Source organism: Hyperolius riggenbachi, chromosome 3, assembly GCF_040937935.1.
Source record: "Hyperolius riggenbachi isolate aHypRig1 chromosome 3, aHypRig1.pri, whole genome shotgun sequence".
NCBI classification, from domain to species: domain Eukaryota; kingdom Metazoa; phylum Chordata; class Amphibia; order Anura; family Hyperoliidae; genus Hyperolius; species Hyperolius riggenbachi.
This window is the reverse complement of record NC_090648.1, coordinates 328,779,007-328,792,277: the sequence shown is the minus strand read 5'-3', so window position 1 is coordinate 328,792,277 and position 13,271 is coordinate 328,779,007. Positions and strand designations below refer to the sequence as shown.

Genomic DNA, 13,271 nt, shown 5'->3' with positions numbered 1-13,271 from the left:
AATTGAGGGTACACACCAGGAGGGTTTGTTGTTATTGTTGCATCTAATCATGGGGTTGATTCATTTAACATCGATAATATTATCCTGCATGTACAGCGCAGGCAATATTATCGTTTGTTCCACTCATAAGTACCGCAAGATTTGCTAGTCGCATGACCCACGGTACTTCAGTAGTGGGCCTGCTACTACGGTAACGCGAATGTTTATATAGTATTGGTCGTGCTCCTGGAGTACTGCGGGTCACACTACTAGTAACTATTTTCTAGTGGTACGTATGCACAGAGCTGTGCATGCACGGTAATATTACAGATGTTTAATGAATGAATCCTCGTGATTATAGCAGGCTGGGATGCAATCATTTGACATTCTGAATGGCTGTGTTTGTATGGGCTTGATTCACAAAGCGGTGATAACTCAGTTATCACGCCTAAAAGACTTTAGGCGTGATAAGCCGTGCAAAGCTGAGTTATCACCATTTTTGCTGCTCTTCGCGCGAAGCTCCCGCGCGCAAAGTTTTGCGCGCGCAAAGTCCCATAGGGTTCAATGGGCGCTGCGCGCGAAGTGCTGCGCGCGCAATCGCGCGGGTGCGCGGAAAATTCGTGCGAGTTTTTTCTTATCATGCCTAAAGTGAGTTTAGGCGTGATAAGGGGCTTTTCACAGGCGTGCAAACACTTTGCACCGCTTTGTGAATCAAGCCCTATGTGTAGATAAAGACAAGGTCAGCATGCTGAAACAATGTTTGCAAATATAAATTCCATTTATAGAACTAAATTAAAGACACTGCTTTTTTAACAGAAGTGGAATTCTACATTCAAACAATAGCTTACATTATTTAAAAGTAAAGTGTTGATAAAAGAAGCAGATCTTTAAATACGTGTTAATTGCTACAGTTGTAGTTATGGACAGAATTTAGTGAGTGTAGTGACAGTGAAAATATCCATGTATCATCCATGTATCATTCTGAAGTATGTTTAATATTTTCTTTCCACAAGCTCTGATGTTAACAAGATATTTGGTACACGAAAACCACTTTCAGTATTTTCTGAATCTGGATGTTTTTTCCTTTCCGTTAATCTTCTCAACATTTTAAAGGGGAAACGTACCTATGAGCTGTTTATTTGATCGCTAGTAAAAAAGCCCGCCTGTTAAATGGTTGCTAGGCTACGCCCGTGACCCCCTTACCATGCAACACAGACTCACCCCGCGCACATGGACGTGTCCCTCACGCACGCATGGTCAAGCCTACCCATCTTTCACCACTGTCCAAAGTCTACGCACACGGAGATATTGCTTGCTTGGCAGTTGGAAAAAGCTGTTATTTCCCACAATGCAATGAGGTTCACAGACAGCAAACTGTCAGGACTGGACACACAGACACAGGAGGACACAGGGACAGGGGTTTTATTATATAGGACTATTAAAAAGGCCCACCCGTTAAAAAAACAGGCGCTAGGTCACAGCCGCTATCCACCCAGCCCCCCTCGTGCAATGCGCGCACATACGCCTCCTGCTTGCCTGTTTTCCTCCACTAGCTGAAGTATATGCACACAGGGAGCTGCTTGCTTGACAGTTGGAAAAAGCTGTTATTTCCCACAATGTAATGAAAACCTCTGTGAACCACAGACAGTAAAATGTCAGGTCCGGCCCTGTGTCCTACCTGCCCTGGCTGCGCACATGCGCCATACAAAAAAGCCAGGGATACACAACCATTCAGTTGATGACGCAGGGACACTTGCATTTTATTGTATAGGAATAGTCTACCTAAGCCCATTTGAAAACTGGCTCTAAGTAGTGAAATTACCTCCACGCGTGCGCACACGGCCACCCTGCTCCCTGGCCCGACCTCCCATCCCATCAGCTGTCTGTACTGCGCACATGCGCAGTACAAAAAAGCCACGGACGTACAGACAGGGAAAGTTGATGACGCAGGGACTGTTAGGTTTTATTATATAGGATTAATATTAATTGATATTATTAATCTTGGTTGCCTATGATGATCAATTGCACACTCCATTAGGTGTTGACAGTGTGTATCACACTTGTCCTTATGAAAAATTTCAGGCAAAATGCAAATTTTCTACACATTTTCTGCATTCCTATTGACTTCATGACTTGCAATGAAACACCAATCACACATTTCACACAAAAGCAGACCTGCCATCTGAATTTACATAGAAAATTCACAAATGCCAATTTTAATAAGTTTAAACTCTGCCTTATAGTTTTATAGACACATCATAAGGTTGATTTACAAACAGTCTCTCATGAGCTGGAGATTAGGGATGATCAATGATATGCAATTACATCTGCAAACTTGCAATGCTTCTGCAAAATATGCAATACTTGATGCAAATGTATGCAAATTTTCAGGCAAATATATGCAGCTTCAAAATGGACCGATCAATTTAAACCTGGGTTTAAATAAGTCCATTTTCGAACTGCATATATTTGCATAAAAATTTGCATAAACTCAAAAGTATTTGCATCATCCCTACTGGAGATCATAAATGATGCTGGGTCTGCTTTTTAAGAAAAAGTCTGCTATGAGTTGGCAAAAGTTTTCAACCCAGGCCTTTGTTACCAGTTCACGTTTATTTTTAAAGCATTGTCCTGTTTAACTTTTTTAATTTCTTTTTTTTATTCATTTATTTCAGATGCACTTTATTAAAATTGTTGCCTACACTAAAATATCTTAATGATGAAAAAATATCACCTGAAAACTCTGTTCATTACAAACCTTCTTCGGGAAGTTTTCTAGCATTGTGCCAAGCTCAGATCTCCAGTATGTGTAAATTATGGAAACTGCTCGATAGTAAAGAAATGTAAGTAGTAATGCTGCTATGAAAGTAGAAACCCTGTTTTAAATCTGGGAAAGGGGGACTAGATCAGTTTGTTGTATCTTATGTTTTTTTATTTATGCTGTTAAATCAATTATGAAGGTTATTTGTTTAATACCTCTTTTCACTTGATTATTATCCATTTGAACATACAAGTTAAAAAAGTCTCTAATCTCATTTTGTTATGGCTTAGTGTTGTCCTGAGTATGAATATGCCCAGGAACAAGCTTGTTCTTTCAACTTCAGTTTCCACCTAGGGAAACTAGTTGGAGCCTTTAGCTGAGGTTTTTTTTTATGTTGTATGGCTGTTCGTGATAGTCATGTCTAGGAGAACTTATGGAGAAGCATGTGATTTGTTTGATCAGCTGATAATTTACAAAGCTCTGATTTTCTGTGATCACTTTGTGCTTTAGCACATGATTATGATGACTAGCAAATCAGAGACTTGCATATATACCACCTGATCAAACTAATCACATGCTTCTCCATGAGTTATTCTAGACATTTCCAACACTAATGGCCATAACTAAGCTGTAAATTAACTTACGTACGTGTATCGGCATATATGGGGAAGAACTATAAATTTCTGTCATCCAGCAAGAAGCGTAAAAAACAGAATCCGCGTAAGACCTTTTATTTTAACATTTTCTGCTGCTGTAACGATTGTGGAATTATCTCCAAGGTCAGCGCACAACATGTGCGCTGACACTGCGGAAACCCTCCACAAGCGCTGTAAAGGGAACCCAGTTTTGGTGATCATGAAAGATGATGGGTCTGCACCTTTAGAGAGGAATTCCAACCGGCAGATGGAGCTGTGGAGTGCAGAGGAATAAACCCTCTGCACAGCCACAGATGCCAGATAGAAATTGTACGAATTGAAGCAATACAGAGCAAGATAGCCTCTCGAGAGAGAGTGAGCACAGAGACAGAATATATGTATGTCCACCAATCTAGTCGCCACTCGGCGATGGTTGACATACAACAACGAAGACCAAGTGAGAAAGCAATCGCAAGAATGGCGATTGCTAATAGAGACACCAGACTGAGTAAAGACAGATCATAGGAAGAAAAAAGACAGAACCAATTAACAAACTGTAATCCAACACGAAGGAACAGACAGGACTAGCTACACGCGGTCACCACACATTAAGCGCAATAGCGACAAAGCGCGTGCAAGGCACGGTCACCGCACGTTAAGCACAACAGCGACAAAGCGTACCAACCCTGACTAACAAATGGAACACAAAAAATGACGACAGACAAATAACGCAAACGCTTGCTAATCAGTTGCCTCACACCAGACAACAGCAAGCGTTCGTGCTAGACAAGACAGACTGAAGGAGTAACCAGTAGCAACTGCTGCTCTGGCTACACTCCAAGACAGAGTACCGAGAGATCTACCACCTCTACCGCTAGGGCGAATGCGATCCCAGCAGACAGACAGATGGAGCAACCAGTAGCAACCGCTGCTCTGGATTACACTTCAAGACAGAATACAGAAAGATCCACCGCCTCTACCGCTAGGGCGAATGCGATCCAAAGAGACAGAGCGATTCACTGTCAGCCACTGTTGGAGAAAGTGCAATCGCAACAGATAAGACAGAACCAGGCAATACAGATAATAACAACCTGACTGCGCTAGAAGGAATGCAAGGATAACTACTCTAAAGCAATATTAGCAAACAATCAGCAGAGGGACTGAAACTCAAGGTAAGTCCAGCAGAACCAAACCTTTATGACCAGCAGGGAATTCTGGGAGGAAATGGCATTTATACTGCAAGCCTTCAAAAGAGGCAGAGCTATCAATAACCAGATGAGTGAATGCAAATCCGTTCCCAGAACAGCAAGTCTGAACTTGCAGAGTGAAAACAGGTCTCCTTTCCAGGGACCTGCAGCATGCAGACCTGAAAAATGGTCAAAAAGCTGCCTGCCTGTGCAGACAGCAGAGCAGATCATTACAGCTGCATTTTCTTCTAGGTGATATTTTCACAACTTGTCAATAACGTGCCTTTTAAACCACCAGAAAGAAAGAAAATTTTCAAAATAACTTTAATAGTACTTTTTCACCTACTTTTTGGTACTTTTTCAGTTACAAACGACTGAAAAATTATTTTTAATACAAGATGTAAAATGGTCTCCTAGGAGAAAACTCAAGATAAAACGTTAATTGCATATGAGCCTAGGAGCTTAATTCAGAAATCTCCCTCTTCATTTGCTCTGAATTAGCAGTGTACCAAGACATTCCTTGTCTAACACCCGTACACAATTCCATACCCCATACCAAATTATTTTCTGTATCACACAAATAAAGTCCCTATATGCAGTGAAGTTCAATGTAGCCCCCACTAAAAAGCAAAAACAAAAAAACAAACTCTCTCCCTAGTAGTGCCACCACATCGCTTCACACAGTGGTAGCCAATGAATTCCCTTTTAATTGAGAGCTTTTCCCATCCACAACTTTTAATGTTTTTGTTTCAAAACTCCTATTTCCATGGCTGGTTATTTGAAGTGAAGGCAGGTTTATTTTACTGCACTTGACTTTTCCTTGAGTAAATCACACAGACAAAAAACAAATGCAATAAACAGCACATTTTGTTGTAGGAAGCCTATGACATAGTTAGATATACTTGAATAGGTTGCAAAAAAAACAAATTCTCTAGCACAATGTAATGTGTTATAATCAATATAGAGGAAACTGTAGTAAAACCAGCTTGTATAAAATAAAATTTAAATTACGGTAATACATGCTTTGATAAGCAAAGTGTTTTGCATATGAAGTCATTTATTTTTCTTTTGTTGCACTTCTAGAAATGTTTTGGATGTTTTGACCCTTACTCTAGATTTATGGTCCTTGGGCAAATAAATTCTAGAAGGTGATAGCGGTGCACTGAAAGAGACACTGAAGCGAAAAAAAATGATGATATTATGATTTGTATGTGTAGCACAGCTAAGAAATAAAACATTAAAGGATACCCCAACTGAAATGTGACATAATGAGATAGACATGTGTATGTACAGTGCCTAGCACACAAATAACTATGCTGTGTTCCTTTTTTTCTTTCTCTGCCTGAAATATTTAAATATCAGGTATGTAAGTGGCTGACTCAGTCCTGACTCAGACAGGAAGTGACTACAGAGTGACCCTCACTGATAAGAAATTCCAACTATAAAACACTTTGCTAGCAGAAAATGGCTTCTGAGAGCAAGAAAGAGGTTAAAAAAGGGGAATTTCTTATCAGTGAGGGTCACACTGTAGTCACTTCCTGTCTGAGTCAGGACTGAGTCAGTCACTTACATACCTGATATTTAAATCTTTCAGGCAGAGAAAGAAAAAAAGGAACACAGCATAGTTATTTGTGTGCTAGGCACTGTACATGCCCATGTCTATCTCATTATGTCACATTTCAGTTCGGGTATCCTTTAAGATCAGATACATCAGTGTAATTGTTTCCAGTACAGGAAGAGTTGAGAAACTCCAGTTGTTATCTCTATGCAAACAAGCCATTAAGCTCTCCGACTAAGTTAGTCGTGGAGAGGGCTGTTATCTGACTTTTATTATCTCAACTGTTCCTGGACTGTTTACTTTTCCTCTGCTAGAGGAGAGGTCATTACTTCACAGACTGCTCTGAAAGACTCATTTTGAATGCTGAGTGTTGTGTAATCTGCACAGATTATAGAATGATGCAATGTTAGAAAAAACACTATATACCTGAAAATAAAAGTATGAGAACATTTTCTTTGCTGCTAATCTTCTAGTAATTATTCATAGTACACAACCAATTCACTATATCATATTTTTTTTTTCGCTTCAGTGTCTCTTTAAGTGTTAAGGAATACACATTAGGCCTTATTTGCTATGCATCTTCGGGCCAAAGATAATAGAAGTTCAAGATTGATCATGCAAAACTGCACTAGATGTATTACAAATTAACTACAATTAAGTGGTAAGAGTTTGCAAGCCTTGCCTTTGTCAGAGTTGCTGATAGGATATAGAATTATCAATTGTGTTATCACAGTTGCACGTAAGTTTTAGCTGAGGGTGCAAGTTTACAAGAGGCATCTCAACTTGGCTCTAAGCACTGTCTGGGCACTTTTATTTGGAGGAAGTGGGCGCAGTCCCACGAAACGCGTTGCCAGTGCACATTGTAAGTCATTAATTGTATGATTGTATCTTCATTTGAGGTAAGCCACCTAAACTTTTTTTTTACTTTTTAACTGGTTTTAACTTAGTTTCATCATACCCTGGACGCCTCTTTTTCCCTTGTACATGTACACAACTGTATGCCTATAAAAGAATGTTTATTAAGCTTTTGGCAACCCTTTCTGTAGACTGATATGATCCATAGAGGGGTTGCAAACCCTAACACTTATTAGCAGATGAATTTTAATAAATTACATTTTGTGGGATCACTTAAAATCTTCAATGACCCCTGGCCTGGAAATTCCCTTGTAAATCAGGCTCTGTGATTCTAGAAATCAAATACAAAGCATTTGGTGCACTTTAGCCATCTGGGTTTGGTTAGTGGCTGATCACAGCATGTTTTTCCCATGCATCCTGCTAAGTGGTGTGCGGTGGACTTGGTTTACTTACCTGGGGCACTGTGCTGTTGCGCCTTTACAGCCAATAATTGTGTTATTGAATTTGCACTTATACTTATCGAGAAATATAGTCAAGATTCAACTATAAGTCATTTTCTGTCAACACAAATGGGTTCCCATGATAATAAAGGTAATTTTGGTACTGACCAGCAGCCAAGAAAATACAGTATACCATTGCATGATCTTTTTCTGTAAACCACAGGCTGTCCACACTTCTGTCCCTCCAGTTTCCTGCACCTAACACCAAGACTCCGCTGCTCTGTATGTAGTCATCTGCGGACCATACATAATGTATGCAGCTAAGCATTAATTTCTGACCAGAGTCAGATGAAAACATTGTTTACATTTTTCAGGATGAAATAAAGGTATTTACACCGCCATACTCTGCTTAGGTCTACAGATGTGCAACGGGCAGTCCAAGACATGCATTATGGCATAAACTTTCCCTACAAAAACGTGGTCTCTAAGCATAATGTCTCAGTGTTACCTTCTGCGATTGGTTTTCACAAAACTTCACTGATTCTGGGGCAAGTGCCAAATTTGAAAGATTAGGATTAATTTATACCCGAAGTTATACATTAAAGTCCAAATTCAGTTGCAGTTCTAAATATAGTGAACACAGTGACCAAATGTTTCCTTCAGCAGCTTACAATCCACTTTTTAAAATGTGATCATGTGTTATGAAGAAGTCTAGCTGATGGAGTTAACAATAGACTTTTTGGGTTGGACTGCCTCTTGTCTCAGCATCATACTGTTTACACAGGAAGGGAGAGAAGGTCACAGACACAGGATTGCATCTGAAAGTCTGTAGTGAAGGAAATGTTTGACCAAGTACTTCAAGAGTGATTAATTCACAAATTAAAACATAACATTGATAGAATAGTAGTATTTGTTGTGTGTAACGTGTTAGTCAGAGAAAGGTAGCTTTCATCACTTTGGCAGGACCTCTATGCAGGCCCCTTCAAATAAGGACCTTTACGTTAGTGTCCTGGCTAGCTGGTGCTTATATTGGAATTGAACCACACCTTATGTGACCTCAGGTCAACAGGATGTAATAATTAGTCATCCCCAGGCTCTTCCTTAATACCTGTGTATTTAGAGTCTTTTGTCATGCTGCTCCTAATGTTTTTCACTCCTTACCACACTCAATCAGGACAGCTCCATCCATCCATTAAAATCCAACATGAGTGGTAACCTATGTCAAACATTTACAGACATGTAACTTTTTACTACTAGTTATTAAGCTGAGACATGCCATGTACTTTAAAGAGAATCTGTATTGTTAAAATCGCACAAAAGTAAACATACCAGTGCGTTAGGGGACATCTCCTATTACCCTCTGTCACAATTTCGCCGTTCCTCGCCGCATTAAAAGTGGTTAAAAACAGTTTTAAAAACAAACAAAATGGCCACCAAAACAGGAAGTAGGTTGATGTACAGTATGTCCACACATAGAAAAATACATTCATACACAAGCAGGCTGTATACACCCTTCCTTTTGAATCTCAAGAGATCATTTGTGTGTTTCTTTCCCCCTGCAGCTATCTTCCACTAAAGTGTCAGGCTGTTTCTTCCTGCAGAGTGCAGACAGCTCTGCCCGTATGTAATTCCTCAGTATGTGAAAGCCCAGCCAGCTCAGAGGAGGATTTATCCAGCTTGTAAAAGATAAGAGAGAAGAGAGAAGCTGCCCTACTCTAAATAATACACAGGCAGTGTGCAGAGAGGGCCTGGAGGGGGGAGATGCATCACAGAACCACAACACTGAAGAACTTGGCAGCCTTCCAGACACAGGCTGACAAGTCTGACAAGAGAGAGATAAGTTGATTTATTACAGAGATGGTGATAGTAGAACATGCTGCAGTAAGCCAGAACACATTAGAATAGCTTTTGGAAGTTGTAGGATGATAAAAAACAGGATGCAATTTTAGTTACGGAGTCTCTTTAAGTCCTATGGAAAAAAAAGTGCTTTACTGATGTTTTTGTATAGCACAAATGAATGGGGGCACTCATGGAGCAGATAGGAAGGCAATATCTGTTGCATTAGGCTTGTGAACCATTTACTCTGAGGTCTGTTTAGTACTCCAGCCTTCATAGTTATTCTTTCATCATCCTTGAAGCTGTTGTAACAGGGGTTCTGACTACATTATTTTTGAACTAGTCTCTTGGGAAAATTAAAAGTGAAAGTTATTCAAAATGTTTATTGACTGACATTTGCATTTATGCCTCTATTTAGCCAGTGCTCTTCTCTGGAGAGACTAGACCTGTACTGTAATACTTTGAAGGAACTGTTTAAACTCAGCACTGAGCACAGATATGCACATGAATATGGTGACACAGAGGTTTCTGAGAGAGATGATCCAGAAGTACTTGGAGAGAGTGTGAGCCAACTGGTCTTTGACAGCAGTCAGCAAAGCAGTCATATTATCAGTAGTGCAAATGAAGATAAACATGATCACGCAAGACAGATCATCCTGAAGCAAGCTAAGCCACTGGCTGACTACTCCCTTACACATACTAAGAAAATAGATTTGGTGAAAAACTCAAGAACATTTGTTCAATCTCCAGTATTAGAAAATTCCATATACATTTCAAAAAACACAACATATGAAGGCTCCAGGAAATCTAAGAAACCTTCTCAGCCCACACAAAGCAAAGAAATGTAAGTGCCATTCAAGTAATTGTTGATAAACATGCATATGGTATTTCATTTAATTTTAGAAATCTTGTATACTTTTTTCTTTTGTTATATTACGTGTATGTTATGAAGATTCAGTATTAATTAACATTATTCCTTCCATAGTGGTGTAGCTAAGGAGCTATGGGCCCCAGTATGAGTTTTACATTGGGGCCCCCTAAGTACTCAATACATAACAATTAATATGGCACACCAAAACCTGCCAAGGACAACCGTAGTGCCAGAGGTGCAAGAAAGGGATGGGGAACAATTTGCTAATGATTACTACAATTTAAAGCATCTATAGAAGTAATTATTACCAGCACTAAACAAATAGAGAGCTAATACTAAGGTTGAGGGAGGGCCCCTTTGGCCCAAGGGCCTTGGTGCGGTCGCAACCTCTGCATCCCTATTGCTATGTCACTGTCCATCTGGACAATTGTAGAACATTTATAATGAGTGAATGTGTGAATAAAAGAATCTTATGGTAGCAAACAAAGAGGAAGCATAGTGAAAATATTGTAATGAATAAAATTGCTTTATTTTTTTTACAATATACATTTATACATTTTTTTAGTCAGGGTTTGCCCATTACATAATATTTCCTCACGGATTTACATTCTGAAATTTATCACAGGTGGCGACACCATTAGTCCTGTCAGGTGCAGCTCTGCAGAGTGTATGTTTCTGAGAATTCCCAAAACCAGTGAAGATAATGCCTGTTCTCCCGAAAATTCCACTCAGCTAAAAAGCCTAGGCTAAGCATCACTACATATCAATATGCTGTAATGTATAGATATAGAAAGCGTTTCTGATGCTGAAACCAGGAAAATGACTGTAAAAGTTGGTGTCCTAAATTATTTACTGCATTTTACTATGTGTCACTACAGTGCCTCTTTAGCAGAGGTATGGTTATGGTTTTCGTGACCCCAAGCAGCATATTATCTGTGGCCTCCTGCCTCCGCCCAGTCAGAGACCCCTTCTCACATAATATTAGGTAGCCAAAGATGTCTTCCCCAAAACTGAAGGTACTGAAGAAAGAAATGCAGCACACAGTAACTATGCTGCACACAAATTCAGAAAGTGAGCAATCATGTCACTTCCGCATCTGCAGTGTACTCTGTGATCACTGAGCCACTCTCCCCTCTGTTCACGTTCCCAATGATCTGAGGTCTGTATATGAGTGACGGGAAGGCAGTGGCAGCCATACAGGCCACAGACTGGACAGACCTGGCAGCATGGGAGGCTGAGCTGCACCCCTGCTCTTAAATAAGAGTTATTATTATTTTAGTATTTATATAGTGCTGACATCTTCCATAGCACCTACGAGTATATTGTCTTGTCACTTAACAGTTCCTTTAACTACCCTAAGACCGTGTCACCGCAATGGGCGTGATTGCTGCGGCAGCCCCAGGACAGTCTAACACCAATTGGTGTCAAGTCCTGGGGCCGGCTACTGCAGGAGATCGCGCGCAGGCTGCGCGCGCATCTCCTGCTTAGGAGGCGGAGCTCCACCCCGCCTTCAGTCTCCAAGCGTGGAGACTGTCAGATGGTGAAACCGCCGTCTTTTTACTAAGTACAGCACTGCGATCTGCAGCAGCGCTGTACTGGGGACAGCCGTGTAACATGGCTGTCCCCCTGGGGCACAAAAGAGCGATCGGCAGTGATAGGCTGAAGCCTATCACTGCCGATTGCTGTGATAGGCTGGCTGGGGGAGGGAGGGTGGAAAAAAAACAGGTTTATTTATTAAAAAAGAATGAAAATAAATATTTATTACAAAAAAAAATAAACAACTGGGGGGCGATCAGACCCCACCAACAGAGTGCTCTATTGGTGGGGAGAAAAGGGGGGGATCACTAGTGTGCTGTGTTGTGCGGCCCTGCAGCTTGTCCTTAAAGCTGCAGTGGCCTATTTGGAAAGAAATAGCCTGGTCTTTAGGGGGGTTAAGCACTGTGGTCCTGCTTACAAGCTCTATGCAGATAGTGCCCTGGCTGGGATTCAAACCGAGTACCCAGCACTGCACGGTGGGAGTGCTATCCACTATGTCACTGTGCTGCGCATGGAGGTGGTTATGACACCCATAACCACCTCCATGGCAGTAGGTAGATATTACAGCATTACAGAAAATTCAGTTCTAGAATCTAATACCATACTGTATATTGTACAGAGAATGACACTTATTGCCACACTGGTATGAACTCGGCCATGATGGACTATAACGACCACCATGGCTAAGAGTTGTGCAGCAGACCAGAGTATGTAAAGTGGCCCAGTGATGATCCCTAAAGATCTGGCATGCCGGACCTTTAGCTATGCCTAAGCATGACCCAATGGCATTGTTCTTGACACCTCCCAACCCACTGGAAGCCGCTCCATCTGATGCGCTTGTCGTCCCTTTCCCCCCGCTCATCACAACAAAGGTATCATCAGCCAAAGGCGACAGTGCACTAACAATACTGTACAGAAGTGTCATCAGCCTTTACACACGACACGTCTTTTGCTATGCAGGGTGGAGCAAACGATGAGCGTGCGTAATGGAGAAGTTACTGGTGGTGGAAGCATCGAGACCATGCTATTGTGCTATGCCCGGGCATTGCTAAAAATCTAACACGCCGCATCTTCATGCAATCATTTTGCGCATGATGTAGTCACGCTGGTCTGACCATAATGACCACCCCCGCCATGGCAGTCATTATGGTGTAGCACTCAGAGTTCAGACCAACGTGTGTATGGACCTTTAGGGCTGGTTCAGGTGGATGTCTCAATCACCTGCCCAGTGTCTCGTCCAAATGCTTTTCTGCAACCGTGCAGAAAAGCACTTGTTGACATTCCATGGGGATTCCCAGCGATCGTCATTCTTCATTCCGCAGGGGGACACAGGAGTGTGGCGCTAATGAAACCCAGAACGACCAGACCGTGCTGCTTCCAGACAGTGGAAAAAATAAAGATCAAAATGCTGCTTTTGCATAAACAGCGGTAAATGACGTGCAAGTGTTCGTGTGAACTGGCCCTTAGTTGTTGTACCACACAAGGGAGATATTTTAGGTAAACACTGTACGGTATTTATTTCTGCATCTGTAGATTTATTTCTTCATCCATATTTGAGGAAGATTTTTCTATTTGTGATTAAAAAGTTTATTTTAGAAATGTTTATTTTTTTA

General features: G+C 41.0%; 1 protein-coding gene across 4 annotated transcripts in view; it reads left to right on the top strand.

Moving 5' to 3' along the window:
- LRRIQ1 (leucine rich repeats and IQ motif containing 1) overlaps nucleotides 1-13,271 on the top strand; it is a 259,065-nt gene that overhangs the window by 109,459 nt on the left and 136,335 nt on the right. For all 4 annotated transcript variants that reach the window (XM_068276848.1, XM_068276847.1, XM_068276844.1 and 1 more), the window contains 2 exons: nucleotides 2,655-2,822; nucleotides 9,670-10,095. In XM_068276848.1, the coding sequence (XP_068132949.1) occupies nucleotides 2,655-2,822; nucleotides 9,670-10,095 (594 nt within the window). The remainder of the gene's footprint in view (nucleotides 1-2,654; nucleotides 2,823-9,669; nucleotides 10,096-13,271) is intronic.